At 41.8% G+C, this 16,508-nt stretch overlaps 1 protein-coding gene across 4 annotated transcripts in view; it reads right to left on the bottom strand.

Annotated features, from left to right (window-relative positions):
- Nucleotides 1–8,495: 8,495 nt before the first annotated feature.
- The window catches only part of VCL (vinculin), a 106,394-nt gene continuing 98,381 nt past the window's right edge, over nt 8,496–16,508 (bottom strand). For 2 of the 4 annotated variants that reach the window (XM_054033460.1, XM_054033461.1), the window contains exons 19-22: nt 16,066–16,278; nt 13,691–13,894; nt 12,593–12,697; nt 8,496–8,803 (exon numbers count right to left, since the gene is read on the bottom strand). In XM_054033460.1, the coding sequence (XP_053889435.1) occupies nt 8,657–8,803; nt 12,593–12,697; nt 13,691–13,894; nt 16,066–16,278 (669 nt within the window). In that variant the 3' untranslated portion in view covers nt 8,496–8,656. The remainder of the gene's footprint in view (nt 8,804–12,592; nt 12,698–13,690; nt 13,895–16,065; nt 16,279–16,508) is intronic. The other 2 variants (XM_054033462.1, XM_054033463.1) reach the window with 1 other exon arrangement.

The following is a 16,508-nucleotide window of genomic DNA, read 5'->3' as shown; positions in this document are numbered from 1 at the left end:
GTAACCGAGCCTGATCACCTCGAAGCCTCTCTCTCAGCTCACGTGTTTCAAACAGAGTTTCTACGTTTGCTGGTCGTTATGCGTTAGTTTGTATTTGTAAGTATCAGTTATTACTAATTGCTGCATCTTTGTTTATAAATATTGTTAGTAGATATTTTAGTCAATGAAACTTAACACACTAACTCTATTAGCTAATCAAACGCTGCTCCCTTACCCCTTGTAATTATCCCCAATAAAACTTTAAATTGATTAATTTTAGGTGTGTGTGTGTGTAGTTTGCATCATGACCCATACTCTCCTTGCATCCCTTACCAATATAGTCTATTGCCACGTGCAGCCCGGTAAATAACAGGCCTGCATTTTCTTTCGCCCCTGCATGCCCGTGGCAATCCACACCAGAGACTCTCAACACTTCCTCAGTCCAAGTGTGTGTATTTTTAATATACAAGGCAACACCTCCTCCCTTTTCCCCCTGTCTATCCCTCTTGAGCAAGCTGTACCCATCCATACCAACATTCCAATCCTGTATTATCCCACCAAGTTTTAGTGATGCCAACAAGGACATAATTTTATTTATTAGCACTTCCAGTTCTTCCTGCTCATTACCCATACTTCTCACATTTGGATATAGGCAATTACAAAGAGTCTAGCACAGGCCAACAAAAATGATTAGGGGGCTGGAGCACGTGACTTATGAGGAGGTGCTGAGGGAAATGGGATTGTTTAGAATGTAGAAGAAAAGAAGGACAGGGGGATTTGATAGCTGCTTTCAACTACCTGAAAGGGGGTTCTAAAGAGGCTGGATCTAGACTGTTCTCAGTGGTACCACATGACAGAACAAGACCATTACTCCTTAAGGTGCAGTGGGGGAGGTTTAGGTTGGATATTAGGAAAAACTTTCACTAGGAGGGTGGTGAAGCACTGGAATGGGTTACCTAGAGAGGTGGTGGAATCTCCTTCCTTAGATTTTTAAGATCAGGTCTGACGAAGCCCTGGGTGGCATGCTTTAGTTGGGGATTGGTTCTGCTTTGATCTCCTGCAGTTCCTTCCACCCCTAATCTTCTATGAAGAGGGGAGTTATTCTGCTATATAATCAACTAGCACCTCTTTTACTTTGAGCAATGAAAAACTTCAATTCAGCCCATAATTCCTCAGTCAGGTGTAATGAATAACAAGAATTTTCCCTTAAGGGCCAGTGGAAGTGTATAGTGATTTCCAAGTGCTCTAGAAAAAACAATCTCTTATCTCGCAAGTACAAGCAATGGACATCTAGAGCTTGCACTTCAAAGCTATAGAACATTACAATCTTTGAATATCAAATCAAAATGTAACTGCTACCCTTAATTCCCCAATGAAAACTTGGTTTGCATGACTGTATCCAGTCCATCCACAGTGCAGGTTATACTAACATCCTACTGAGAGCTTTAAAGTTGAGAGATTTAACAAGCTTAAAAATAGGAGGGACACTAGTTACACCCAAGGCCTCCTATGTTCTGTGAGAGGCCCTCCCCACCTCTCTCCATATCGCTCCAATGCAGCAGACTGGAAATGCTGCAGCATCTTCGTTTAAAACTGGTAGCTCCATGGAATTACAAATAAAAATTAATCCTATTAGCCATACTGGAGCTCATGTTTGATACTCTAGTGTTGTTAAAATTTCCTACGCTGCCAACAAAGCTACCCTAGAGTGTATCTTACACAAAGTCATGCAATGAGCCAGATCTGCTTTCCTAAACTGGAGTATAGGGTCTAGTTTCAAACACTGAACATAGTATCAGCACTGTTATGAGAGTAAAGTTCTGATTTTAAAGGAAAAGGGTATGCAAAGCTCCTAAATCTGAAGGGATTGCTGTTCACATTTTCTCCCACAAGAGTTCATTATCTACAAAAATTCCAGTAGGAGCAATGTACACTATGCAATAGACTAATGAAAAATAGGAATGAGCTTTTTAATTACTGGGGTATTCAAGCCCCAAATTCTGACTTCACTTAAGTGAGAAGCTCAGCTTTCATTTTCAAAAAGTTCTTACCTCTCATTCTTGCAAAGAAAAAATGGAAGATGTAAAAGCAAAAGGTTCAGCCGGCAAAGGAGAATACAGCTTCTTTACAATCATGACTCATGATTTTTTGAACAAAGTGAGGTTGGCAATGCTGAAATGACTCATGTCATGCTGTACCTAGAGCTGTCATCTGCCAAGCATCTACTCTTCTCCAGCACCCCATATGAACTGAAAGAGCCTGGTTCTTCTCTAACATTAGTAGCCCCTAGATCCTTTCTGGAACTGTCAAACGATATTTCTCCTTATGGAGGGCAGAGGTCTTATTTAAGAAGTACCACAGCTTTAGTGCATCTTAAGGACCTTTTGACAGCTTACTCCCAATTGCATAGAACATTTCATTTCTGAGCTGCAGCAATTGCATGATAGAACAGTATTAGAGGTCATGTATACTAAGGCCAGTGCTACACTACAGACCTCTATTGGTATAACTACATCACTCAGGGCTGTGAAAAATACATACCCCGGAGCGACCTGTTTTTACCAACCTAACCCCACAGTGTACACAGAGCTCCCTGGATGGGAGAGCTTCTCCTATTGACATAGCAACTGCCTCTCAGGGAGGTGGATTAACTATTCGAACAGCAGAAGCTCTCCCAGCGCCATAGGAATGTCTTCACTGAAGCACTACAGCAGCACCGGTGCAGATGTGCTGCTGTACGTGAAGACAAGCCCTCAGTGTCTGGCTCCATTAATCACACTTAATTTTACTCTCCTTTTCCAAACACTGGTTTCTCTCAGACAGCCATGAGGAAGAGCCAGCAGCAGCCCATTCTCTGCCTGCCAGGAGTAGCTCATGAGCATTAGTTTGGGAATGTGATTTAGATTAGATCTTCAGGGCACTTAACATGTTCTATTTTCTCTAAAGTACTTGGCGAAGTTACAGCCTGGTGTGCTTCAATAGGTTGTGGATCCACAGAAAGGCCCGTATGGCATGTTGCTTTGCACACAGACCTTGTCTTTCCTCTAGCCTCTAAAAATATCACAATGGATGAACACTATACAAAACAAGCCTGTTTGATAGAACATATTGTTGTACATTAAGCCTAAGTACCAAATTGGCAGGTTTCCATCCCTTAAATTCCGGCTGACCTCCAGTCCTGTTGAAAATCTAGCTGCTGTCAATGCATTGTTGGTTTATTCAAAGCCATGTTTTTTTCCTCTTAAAGTTTACATGGACAACCAAACCGCTGACTGAAGTAGATCATTGTTTTAGAGGCAAACCTAGCTCTTAGCACTAAGTGAAAAGCGCTGCTATTTTAGTGAGTATTGTCACTATAGTGTGAGTCTAACACTCAGCTAGCACATTGCTCTTCACACATTCCTATTGGCTGGCTCTCTCAGTGAAGCCCACCCAAGCATTTCTCCAGCTGCAGCTACCAACCCACAGCAGAGGCTACAACAGTGGAGATGGCAGGTAAACTTCTTGCATGTCTGATTTATTATGGGTACAGTATAAATAGTTGCTGCTGGACTTACTGTAGCAGACATATCTTACAAGTGGATCCAGCCTGGGGATGGACCTTTAGTCAATGAGGATTGATTAGCTGCTTCCTGGCAGCAGGTGGATTTAGGGTGACCAGATGTCCCATTTTATAGGGACAGTCCCGATATTCGGGGCTTTTTCTTACATAGATGCCTATTACCCCCCCACCCCCATCCAGATAGCAAGAGTGAAAAATCGGGTCATCCTAGGTGGATTCCAGTTAAGAGCTTGGTTCCTTCCCATCAGGGCAGCTTCTAAAGAAAAGCACACACTTTTCCACTGGGATTTCTTGCAAAGAAATCCCATCTCCTGCTGCTCCTCACAGCTGAAGATACTACCTTTAGGCTCTGAGGGCCAAGGCAGTAAGTCATTCCTTCTTCACTCCTAGAAGCTCTCATTCTGGTTAGCCTGCTACTGACTCCATAGTTAAATCCCAATTCAACCTAGTGCCTGCACAAAGAGGGAAGCTGTGGCATTTATCTAAACAAGAAGCTATGTTAATTTTTTTGTATTTAAGGGATTCTTTTTAAATCTACTGAAAATAAATTAAGGGGTCTGCCCTCCACTCTGCTCCAACTGCCAATCTGAACCTTCCCTCTGCTTGAATAGAAAGCCCAGACACACCTTTTCCTTGCACCATCTGAAGATCGCTTTACAGCACCACCCCTTCAACAGAGCCACTCTGATTTATAGACATCTTTTCAGACACCCAAGTCACTTACTTCCACCTAAAAGCTGGCAACAAATTGTCTATAGGGCACCTTCTGGTTTAATATGTTAACTGCAACTTAAGGGTAGGAAAGGTCTAGGCAACAACCACTGGTGCATTTGTCCCATCCTAGGCAGAAAGCTACAGGAGGATGAGCAAGCTTGTTGGGCCTTACTGAGGGGCAAGTGCACCAGATCCTCTTGTAAACACACAAATGGCTGTCCCTTCTGTATGGAGCATGACTCTAATGGGATCTTCTCTGATTGCATCCATGCTATCACACCTCACATTCCCTGAGGTTTCCCTGCCATTTTGGAAACAACACAGCTTCATTAAACGATGAACATGCTTCACGCCTAGGTCAATGAAATGCAGAGAGGCAGGCTGGCTGGCTGCCCGCCCAGTCCATCTTTCCCCTATTGTTTTTCTGTCCAATGCAACTTGTGTCTTGAGTCAGCGACAGAATTCCAAAAACATCCTGAGAACTGAGCCACACTCAAAGGCTTGGAAAGGCAAAGGTGAGTCAGGCTACCAGGCAACTTCAATGGAAAGGGGTCCAACACTAACATGCCAATTGTACTGGAGCTTTATGGGAATACCATTCCAGGATAATGAGGGATTTGGTACCTGAAGCACAAGACACCCTCCTAAACCCTTCCATCTGTTTTAAGGGTATCTTGTATATACTCTGATGTGAGTAAAGCTACCAGCAGAAGGCGGCTGGCAAAAAGGTCCTTTCCCCTCATCTCTAACTCCACTGTCAAAACGGCAGACACATGGGAATAGGGCTTTGTTAGCTAATAGGAAAGGCTGACCAACTGCTAGGCTTCTCCCAAGGAATTACTTGGACAAGGCAGAACCCATAGGATGTATGTGTTCCTCAGTAGCTATGAATGTTTTAGCTGATTTTTGCAGTACATGGCAGCTCCTCTTATGCCCAGAGAGGGTATAATTTAGAGTTTTGAAACTTCCCTACCAGACTAAGGTTTCCCATGGCCCTTAACAAACCTACCTGGCACAGAGCTGGAATCTGACCAGGAACTAGATCTCCCTCATAATAGAGTAAGCAAATTCAAAGTTGACCTTCCTTACCTCCAAATCTGCCTAGTGGTTTGTTGGCACTTGCTTGCAAGATGGCCACGTCCAGCACAGTCAGTGGTTGCTAGGTGAAAGTTGACAACAGCCTTCCACCACCATATGGCAATTGCCTCCAAAACCATGGGGTAGTCTGGCTGAGCGAAGCAGGGATTTGCAAGGACTTCCATGGTGTTTCCTTGTGCCCAGTAGTCTCTTCTCCAACCTTCAACATAACCACTCTGACTCTTCAGGCAAGACATGTGCACACCCAGAAACTGCTTGATCATAGGGTTCAAGCAGGACTTAGCACTTCTGAATTATTTCCTGTATTGGCACCAGGAAATTTGTCCTACAAGGTAAGTGAACAGTCTGCACAAAGTATCAAAACATTTAACCTCCTCCACCACCCCCATTATGATGCTTTTTTCACTTTGTATGACACATAACAGCTATGTCAGAGTCCTCCATGTATTAGAAACTCTTAAGTGTTATTAACTCTTTCAGATAACTTGTACCAAATCAGAACCAGAAGCCAACATAACCGATGGAGTAGCAATTCTATCTTTCTATTCTGAATGTATAGAAATTGTTAGGGTACCTATTTTAAGCACATTGGGGGTGCATAACTATTACTCAACATACAATTGTTTTATAACTTTTTAGAAGATAACTAACCCTCCAAATTCATATTTCTGGTGTGCTGACCTATGTTCTTTCTGCAATTAAAGACTATTCTTACTATTCAGTCTCTGTAAATGTTCATAAAGTGACATTTATACAAATGCATTTTTATTTTTTTTTAACAGAACAAAAAAGAAAAGGTTGAAAATATTAGACTATACAACAAATTTTGATTTATAAACAAAGTATTAGTGGTAAAACATTTCTAACCAACATTCAAGGTCTTTTTAAATTTTTGCTTCATTTTAGGTCTGAAGACCAATAGTGTTCAAGAAAGCACAAATTGCATAAGGTGTACAGTATTTCAGCTCTTACAAAACAGTTAAGAACTTATATAGCAAACATTCTGAAGAAATATCAAAGGCAAACATGATTCTTACTTTCCCAACCATTCATTAATAAAACAAAGTGATCTTTGGCATAAACAATCATGTATTAAAGGCATTAGTAATATTGCATTAATATCAGTCAAGCAACTAGATAGTGATGCTAAAAATCTCAGAGTATGTCTACACAGCAACTAGACACCTGGGGCTGGCCAGTGCCAGGCAAGTTGGGCTCAGGGACTCGCCTCGCAGGGTCCTGAGCCCAAGCTAAAACCCAAGCCCAGAAGTCTACACAGCAACAAAACAGCCCTGCAGCCCAACCCCTGTGAGCCAAAGTTGGTTAGCATGGGCCAGTCGCGGGCATCTAGTCACTGTGTAGATGTACCCACAGAGAAGCTTGAACTATTTTGAAAGCAAATACAGGAAGACTATTCAGAAGACCCTCAAGAGTCCTTTCCTATTCAGTGTTTACTATTAAATAGAAATGACTACATTACATAGTGTTAAGGGTCTGATCTAAACCAACCAAAGGCAAGACATTCTGGTTAAGGCTCTGTCCCATCCCATCACCCTTTCTGGTGTGGGTAGTTATTGGAGGAGTCTGAGAAAAGACCCTAAGTACCATGTATTTGGCATTACCAGGAGACAAGGAGTGAATTAAGGATGAACAAGTGCTTTCTCTTGCTAAAGTCTGTTTGAGGCAGATTATTATAATATAATTTAAATATGTAATTTCCCTTTTAGATAACCATGCAGGCAAGAAGAAAAACAGGAAGTGTGGAGTAATTGTAGTCTGACACTACCACACAGCTCACCTTTGCTGTTACTGTGAGTCTGATCAACGGGCAGCAACAGCACATTAACAAAGGTGGCTTGAGCATGATCATTGTGTCAATCCGTTGCAAACGGAAACTAAGGAGCCATTATGATGTCAATGCTGGCAAACATATCAAGTTAATAAATGTTTTTGCACACACAAAGGCAGTTTCTAAAATGTTAGCAACCTAATTACTTTTCATTTTAAATGTCAAAAAATATTATTGAACAGCTATCATAAGCATGTTAAAATGAAGGCATGTAAGTAGTGTGGAAGTACAAAAACCATCCCAAGTCTGTTTTCTTAACACAATTGGAAAAAAAATAATTTAACATCTAATTCAGTTAATTGCTACTAAGCCTTAAATGTGTATATAGAATTTCAGTCTAGAAATGATTTTCATGGCTCATTATATCTGAACAGATTTACATTGGGAACACTAACAGACTCCATAAATTGAGTGCCTCTACTTTCCCACATGCTCCATCATTAGAATGAAGGGCAGTGAGGCACAAGCATCATTAAACCGAGTGTAATTTTCCCCTAAAACAACTCTGAAGAAAGTGTGCAGAGGCAGAGTGTGGGTGTGCCTGGTTTCGAAGGAAAGGAGTTCGATCTTGATTGTGTTCTATTTGAGCATTTTGTTCATACAAAAAGTTGCTTTGAACATGATTGACTGACTAATGCAGCTAACTCGATAGATCCCAAATTTTTAGCCCCCTATTCTACCAAATTTTTAACTGGGGCGGGGGGGGGGTGGTTCCTGTGCTTTTCTAAGGCCTCTGAAACTTGAACAGTCAAGCTGTCATTATTTGCGACGAACATCCATCACCAACCATTTCTGTATTGCACACGAATGCAGATTCTGGAATGACTACAGGTGGCAATGGGAAGTAAAAAAGACAGCTCAGTTTTTCCTGACCTAGGATATCACTGCCAGACAACGTAACAGCAGCATACGAGACTATTTTAGCAATGTGATACCCCCCACGCCAAAGAGGGGATCACTTCTGATGTAAATGAACTTTACTACATAAACCTTGTAACACTTTTGTGGTGTGAGAACAGCTTGCTGAAAATGTCATTAAAACAATTTGCCTTTTCAGTGTCATTGATTGTCCCCCCAAAATAGCTAAGCAACACTGTTAAGTGTTCCAGACTGCCGATTCAAGCTTGAGTAAAGTCCATGTGTCATACCACCATATGGAAACTACTGGAATATACAGTGCATAAATGAGAAGCGTGTCTCTGGGATTACAGAATTCATGAAAAGAGAATCTTCAAAAGCAAAAAGAATAAAACTTGTCAATGTGTCGGAATCAATTTTGAGACACTTTCCGAAGATGTTTAAATGCATATTTTTATAATTAATGCCCTTAGAATGGGGCATTAGCAGAAGCTAATTTTAAGCTCACGTTTACAGCACATTTTGCTGTTAAAAAATTCTCTTCTGCTTCAAAAAGGCTTTTTATGTTACAGAAGATAATGTTAGTTGGCAGTTGTTTACTGATACCAAGGAGTCTTTCTAACCCAACGAAGAGTGAATCCAGCATCTGTTCTAATCTTAATAGACGCTGCTTCGGCTTCTCTCACAGTCTCCTTTACAGATTGCATAAGGTTCTGGGCATTGTGAACCAACATCTCAGTAGCCTGCAGACAAAGGAAAGGTGTTATTCTTTCAAGTTCTTAAATACCCATAGTGGTAGAACAGTGTTCACATTCAGATGAGCAATTGTTTAACTCAGAAGCATAAATCCCACCCTGCCTGGGGACTCACAACAGGAACACGATGTTACATCATTCTTGCTAATGTACATTTCATGATAGTCAAATGTAAAAAATGACCTGTTCCATAATTTGGAAGGCTACCCCCTCCCACCTCCAAGTAGCAAGTGATTCTCTCGTTCACAAGGAGAGGTTACACACCTTATGCTGTAACTGGAGTTCTCTCAGACATGTCCCCTTATGGGTGCTCCACTTCAAGTGTGCCTGTGCCCTGCAACTTTGACAGGAGATTTTTGGTAGCAGTGCCTATTCAGCCTGTGCATGCACCCCACATATACTTGTGCCCCGCACCACAGTTAGATAGGGCTATGTGGATGTACCGCCCTCAGTTCCTTCTCCACCGCCAAGTCCCACGAGAGAGACTCCGAAGCAGAGGGAAAGGAGAGTGGGTAATGGAGCATTCACAGGGACACACATCTCAAAGAACTCTAGTTACTGCACAAGTAACAACCACTCTTCTGTGGGTGCTCAACTTCAGGTGACTCCAAAGGTGTCCTAAGAAGATGGGAGGTTCAGACCAGAGTCCAACAGAAAAAAGAACTGACCTGCCTACAGCAGCATCTGATCTAGCTCTAGGAACCATGGCATAAATGTTTAGAAAAACATGAACAGAAGACCAAGTTGCCATTCTATAAGGCTATAAACATAGATTGTGCTCTTGTCAAACGTGATATCACTCTCGAAGTGGGCTAAACAAATCTTAATACAACCAGAGATCCTCTTTGATAACCTGTTTTGAAACAGCCGAACCCTTGTTTCTGTCCGCAATAAGTACATATAGTCTAGGAAATTTTCTAAATTGGTTTGGAGCTGGGTGAGAACATAGAAACTCTGGTTCCATGGCAGGGACATAATATTTTTCCCTCCACCCTCTTGCAGGTAGGTAGTGCTGTAGCTGGTGTTTGCCAAACAGTCTTGGCAGGCTCCATAAGAGCTTCAGTGCCCGGAATGGCGAGCCTCATAGATTTCAAAGTTTGCAAGGTATCCAGGAGTTTATGGTGGGACACCTGAAACACCTCAAAGAGAATCTGCAGCATGCCCGCAATTCGCTTCATCAGTTCTTGAAACTGCCTGAAGTCATCTGCCATAGAAGGAGGTGGAGGCATCACAGCTTCATCAGGTGATGAGGAAGAAATATTAGTAAGCGGAGTCATCTCCTTATCCCTCCCTTGCTTTCTGCTCCTCGCAGGTCTCTCTCTGGCATAGATGGTGGAATAGGAGGTTGAGGAGAATGGGCCCTTTCCTGCTCCCTCCTGTGGTGTAAGAATTTCTTTGTAAATTGTTGTTTTGTAAAATGAGGCCATGGATGGGCGTCACTTGAAGTTTATTCTCCTGTATTACGTCAGTGGAGGAGGGACAGCAATGTGTCCTAGAATAGACTGGGGAACCCTGCACTGATATCTAAGAGTCAGAAATATCCTCTTCCACGTACTCCAATGCGGGGAAAGGGGTGGAGGGGCAGCGGCATAGCTGTCCGGCTTGCAAAGATGATGAGGGCAAGTATGGTACTCCAGGCGTTGGTGACCAAGAGAGAGAGTCTCGATGCTGACAACCCCTCCCCCTCCCCCCCGCTTATTAAGAGATGAGGCACTGGCTCCCAAGATAATAGCAGGTCTTTAGGGTACCTAAATTCTTGTAGTACTGATGGTATAAAAGATAGGGTTGAGCAAGAACCTGTGGAAGACTGCTTTTTGCTGATGAAGCTGGTACCAAACATTTGGCATAGGAGTAAGTCAACTCAGATTCCATTGGTACCACAGGTTGCTGAGCGGTCTTTGTTTACTTTCATGCTACCGGTACTCAGTGCTGCTTAGGGACAGGCTTAGAACTTTTTTCACCAGCGTCTCTGCCGCTCGGGGTACAGGTACCTGAATTCAGTACCGTGTCTGTCTTAGACAACTGCCTCCTATTCATCTTTGTGGTACCAGCATCACTCGGAGCTTGAACAGAACTCCCCTTGGGACCCGAGGTCTCCGTAGTCATCATCTGCGTTGGTGATGAAGATTGTCTTGGTGATTTACTCTTTACTGCCTTTTGCTTCGAGGCAGATGTTGAGGCTACCTCTATAGAGGACTTATGTACCTTAGATGTACTAGTTGGTGCAGTGCCGTCTCTCTCTTTAGGGATCTCTGGTGACAGGGCACTAGTGGTACTGGAGGTCTGTGCGCACAGGGGTCCTCCACTCCTGGAGCTGGTTGTAAAGTTTGCTCCATCAGCCAGAGTTTTAACTTGATTTCCCTATTTTTTGGGAATCTCCCCTTGAAGGAAGCGCAGATCTTGCACTTATTGGGGATGCGTCTACCTCCCAAATAACAAAGGCACAGGGAGTGTCCGTCACTGATGGCAATTACCTCACCACAGGAGAGAGACCTTTTGAATTCCAGCAAACCTGGCATTCCTGCATAATATAAACAAAGAGAACCCCTAGAACTATTATTAACTATTATCTAAATCTACCTAGCAATAAAGTTTTTTTGGGGGACAGGGAGTTTAGTCAAAGAAAAAAAAAAGGGAACCGTTCCAACAACTACACACACTATAAGGTAACTGACTAATTATCGAATACTATGGCAAACAGGCACACAGTAGACTCAGTCTCTGGCCAAAGACTGTTGAGAAGGAACTAAGGCCTGTTGGCCTGTGCAGCCCCATATAGCCTTGGCGCAAGTCACGAGGGTGTGTGGGTGCATGCACATGCCGAATGGGCACTGCTACCAAAAATCTCTGATCGAAGGTGCAGGCACACCTGAAAAGGAGCACACCCAGGGACACTACTCAAAGAACAACAGCACTGGCTCCTGTTCCTCTCGGCCTACCTTTTGAAAAGTTGAGCGAAAGCTAATGTCTGAACACAAGCTGAATAGCTCACTATTCCTAACACGTCCATCTACCAAACAAAGGTTTCAGAGAACCTACAGGAATTCTAGACCCAAAACGTAAGCATGTACAGGTCTGTCTCATCTTACGCTGGGGTTATGTTCCGCAGTCAGCGCCTAAAGCGAAAATCACGTATAGTCAAAATTACATTGAATGTAATGGCGGGCGGAATTGCCCGCACTACAGAAACGGTATTTAAATTGTTATTTTTCTCTTTTTTTTGTTTTTGCCGACCACGTAAAGCTGAAATCTCGCATGTTAAATGCGCCTAAGATGCGACAGACCTGTATACCCAGAGCCATTGAAGGTAGCTGCAGAAGTCGAAGTTTCACAAAACAATGATGAAGTTGCTGGTTAATGAAGCAGGGAGAGCTGAATATAAAAATGTTTTAAATAAATTGCCCACTTTAGTTACAGTATTCTTAACCTAGTATTCATTGTAAACCACCAGAGGGTGCTAATGAATAATCTCCTATGCCAAAAAAAACAGCTCTACCTTTTAAAACAATCCACAGTCCAAAACAAAAACAAGAGGCAATGTCAGGTTAGAAGCAAATTAAGTCTTCTCCATGAAACAGAGGAATGTCCTATTAACTGCAGAATATATACCAAGGTGTATTAAAATTAACACTTTTACTGGACACTGGGTCAGATTTACTAACTCAGTATCTGGGACTCATCTGATTGTATATAAGACACGCACCTGACCGCCCTCTCCCCGCCTCGAATCAGCTAGCGAGCAGGAGTTTATATTACAATCAATTATGCAGCTCTTACCTGTTCTGACTCCTCGTCACTGATGTTTGTCCTACCCAACATGGTAGCTTTAACAGTGGAGAGGATTTTGAGTTGTGTGCTGATGGTTGGGATTCGCTCACACACCTAAGGAGTTGGGAAGATGCATCATTTTAGGTTTTTTATCTCGAACCAATTGATATTCCATTTTTAAAGTAAAACTAAGATTTTGCTGAACTCTACAGTAGTTTCTCTTTGCTGATGGCTCAGGTACAAACATACAATGTACATGTAAACTTCAAGGGTACCTTGCATGATTTCACTGAAGACATGTTTACATGAACACTTACTCCGGCAAGCTGGGTTGGAAATCTACAGTGCTCCAGCATGCTATGCACTAATGCGCCATGTGGACCCTGCTGCCACACACTAAAAAGTTCCCTAGAGCGCATTGATGTACTGTGGTTTGAAACAGCACAATGTCAAAGTGCACTCAGGAACTTTTAGCAAGTGTCAGCAGGAACCACGTGAACAGTTAGTGCCCAGCACACTGGAGTGCTATAGATTTACACCCTAGTTTGCTGCACCCTAATTGTTCTTGTAGACATGAGCTAAGGCACTGCAACTTAATTCCCATTCCTTCCTGATAAGCTTGGGTGACCATTCTAGCAATATGGATCTTCGCTAAAGCAGAATTCACTTTTCCTTTGTCCCAAATATTCCTTCAACAGTCTGTGTCATCAGGAATGGGGGATGGGATTTGGGGCTGTATTGGTTTGTGCTATTGCCAATACCTTATGACTTGATAAGGCTATGTGGATGGCCAAGGTGATAAGAGACCAGTCTAGCAACGTCTAAGACATTCATGGAATTTTCAAAGTCTCTCTTACAGGACACTGACATGTCTTCTCCCATCGGAATAAAAAGACCTGATCTTGCAAAGTGAGAGTGGAAGAAAATCAACATTTCACATATTTGGGCCTCAAGACTCACAAAAGCAGGGCTAGGGAGCCAACGGGATCCACAGGTGACTCTCAGCCAAAAATAAACTCACTCTCCAGCCTTGAGCCATACTGAAGGAGCAGGAAACAGGAAGGAAAGTGGTATGTGCATTATTTTAAAGTTAGCCCAGTTTATTACCTGCAAGAGGTTTGTTCTAATGCGCTTGTCGGTGCACTGCTTTGCCACCTCCTTGGCCAATCGAGTCACTTCATCTGATGCTTTAGCAATATCCTTGGCACACTGAATAAGGGCACGCTTGTTTCCACTGACACCTCTCACTAGGCGGGACATCTCTGCCATCAGCAGAGCCATTCGCTTTGCAGCAGCAATTATATCATTACCCTGCAGGGAACAAATATAACAATGAAAGTTAGATACAAAAAAGGTAATATAATTACACCTGAACTGTAATCCACACTCACTAACAAACCCTTTCATTAAGTCAAGGAAGAAAGAACAATTCAAGTCTATTAAAAAAGATTCTTCATAAGGAGCACTGAAGATTTGTACAAATGTTTGTGAAATATTTTCCCCTCCAACACTCAATGAAAACATTTCAAAACTGAAAAGAAAAAAAAAAAAAAATGGTGACCAAAGTGATACTTTGTCCCTGGAGTGGAAGTGACTAGGATTTTAAGACCAAGTGTGTTCAAGTGTTATAGACATTCTAGATTTCCCCAATAAAAGCAGCATTACTGAAAACACAAGTGCCAATTAAAAAAAAGTAAGTTAAACCAAACAGTACCAATTATCTGAAGTTAAATAATCTACTATAAACAGCTGAACATAAAATTTTAAATGGCATCTGAAACTGAATCATGAAAGTCTGTCAACTACACTACCACTTTATAGTATCCACAGAAGACAATGGGAATTCTAAAGTGGAAACCATTTGTTAAAATATTTTTTTCCTTCCAGTTGGCCATCTTTGCTAGTTTCCTCATAAAAATAGCAAAATATGTATCTGATTTTTAACCAAAGAAGAAAAGCTCCAATAGATTACCTTTTAATTCTTAACCAACTCTTCTCCTAGAGAAGTTGTTTCAAAGGGGAGTTTATTTTTCAAGTGAAATTATAGTAAAATACTTTTGAGAAGTATTTGTCATTGGTGACATATATGCATGACTGAGGCAAAAAGTATTTTGTCCTCGGTTCCAAAGTCAATACCAGGTGCAAAAGAAGTCAAATCACTGAGATGAACTATTGATATAGTCTGTCTCACTTTTATAATAAATGCTAGATTTGTGAAACTTTATCCACAAATGTGAATATGAGGTGTTAGCATAGTGAGCTGACAAAGGAGAACAAAAATACAGCTCCCTATGTACAATTCTTTTTTGAGCAAAAAGGTGTTAATCCTTGGGTAGTAACGAGTAGAAAGTCTGTCGCAAAAAATACACACTGAAAACCTGATTCAGTGAATATGTTTCCTACCTCCATGGATATTCCCTCCAGGGTTTGGTGCTATTAAATTTAAAGATATCCCAAATATGTCATTGCAGATTGCATAGTGAGATCATATAAAAAGATTTGTTACTTGTTATCATAAATTTAAACAGTTTGCTAATCCACTATGCCATTTCTAATCCATTAAAGAAAGAGGTGACAGAACAGGCAACTTTTCAATTCATTCGTAAAGAGGGATAAAGTAATTAGGAATATCCAATAACATCATTTGTTAAACCCTCTAATTATCCAGCACTAGAATCTGAAAAGGACAGGATTTTTTTTTTTTGAAAGCCCTTTCTATTAAAAATGAATGACTGATCACATATATGACACACACACACTCACTGGAGAGCAACAACCTTACATATCTTGAAGCATGCTGGTTCCACAATGAAGTAAGTGACCAGCCTTGCAAAAACTTGTGTTTAGACACAAGAGAGGACTTGTGAATGTCTGAACTGCAGCTTAGCTCTCCATTGGTACCATATAAACAGTTTTGATCTCAGCAACTAATGCATTCAGTGCAGGTTCTTTAAAAGGAGTTCTCTCATCCAAGCCAGCATTTGCAGTACAGCCAAGTGCAAGTCAGCAGAAAGTCCTCCTTGATAACACTGCCATACAAAGCCATTCCTTGTCATACAGATTTTAGTTGAAGCTGTCAATAGAGGCAAAGCACAACAGACATGTTAAAAGACTTCTTGAATGACTTAGGTTCTGTTATTATCTGGAAGTCATTGAGAAACCAACCATGGCTTCACAGGTGATCAGAAAAACGCCTTTTACATTTTTGAATACTGCCATACGCAGAAAGATAGGCGGATGCAATCAAAGGGAAAAGAAGCCTTTTTATTCTAAAAAGTGACCCAAAAATCAAGCTGAAATCTGACATTGACAAACCTACCGATCTTGTGAAGCCACTCTCAATCCTTAAAATGAAGTGCAGGCAAACATGTATTCACTCAGACTCATGGGGCCCAGCAAGTATCAAGAGTGATGCAAATGTGTCAGCGTTCCAAATGGCTGGATGCACACAGATCAGTTGCCAATGGGAAACTGAGGAGTACCTTACTAGACCACTTGGTTGCTTCCCGATGCAGAGACTGAGCAGCGGCCAGAATGGGCTGGTTAACAGGCTGACTGGTTGGCATTAACAGCAGCTCAGGCTCGTAATCATCTTCAGTATCAGAGGGGAGAGTGAATTCAACATCATCTGCATCCTCCTGCTCATCTACATCTACATCAGCCTCAGCGGCTTCATTAACCTCAGTCACACCAGGCTTTGAAGGTGGCAGGGAGATTGGAGAAACAGGGACAGTTAGTATTAGAAGCAGGATTTGGTAAAAGAGCTAAGCTGGTTTAGTAATCAAACAACCTCTTGATCTATGAAAGGAAAACGAAAGCAATCCAAGGATCAGCAGAAAGGGGGCCAACCATTTCACCTGTGAACCAGTATTACTAAGAAATTAAGGAGAGAAAAAGTTAGGATTATTTGAAAGATGTGGAAAGA

This window comes from Malaclemys terrapin, chromosome 7 (assembly GCF_027887155.1).
Source record: "Malaclemys terrapin pileata isolate rMalTer1 chromosome 7, rMalTer1.hap1, whole genome shotgun sequence".
Classification (NCBI taxonomy): Eukaryota; Metazoa; Chordata; order Testudines; family Emydidae; genus Malaclemys; species Malaclemys terrapin.
Note: the sequence above shows the minus strand (reverse complement) of the source record. Positions and strands in the feature narration are given on the sequence as shown.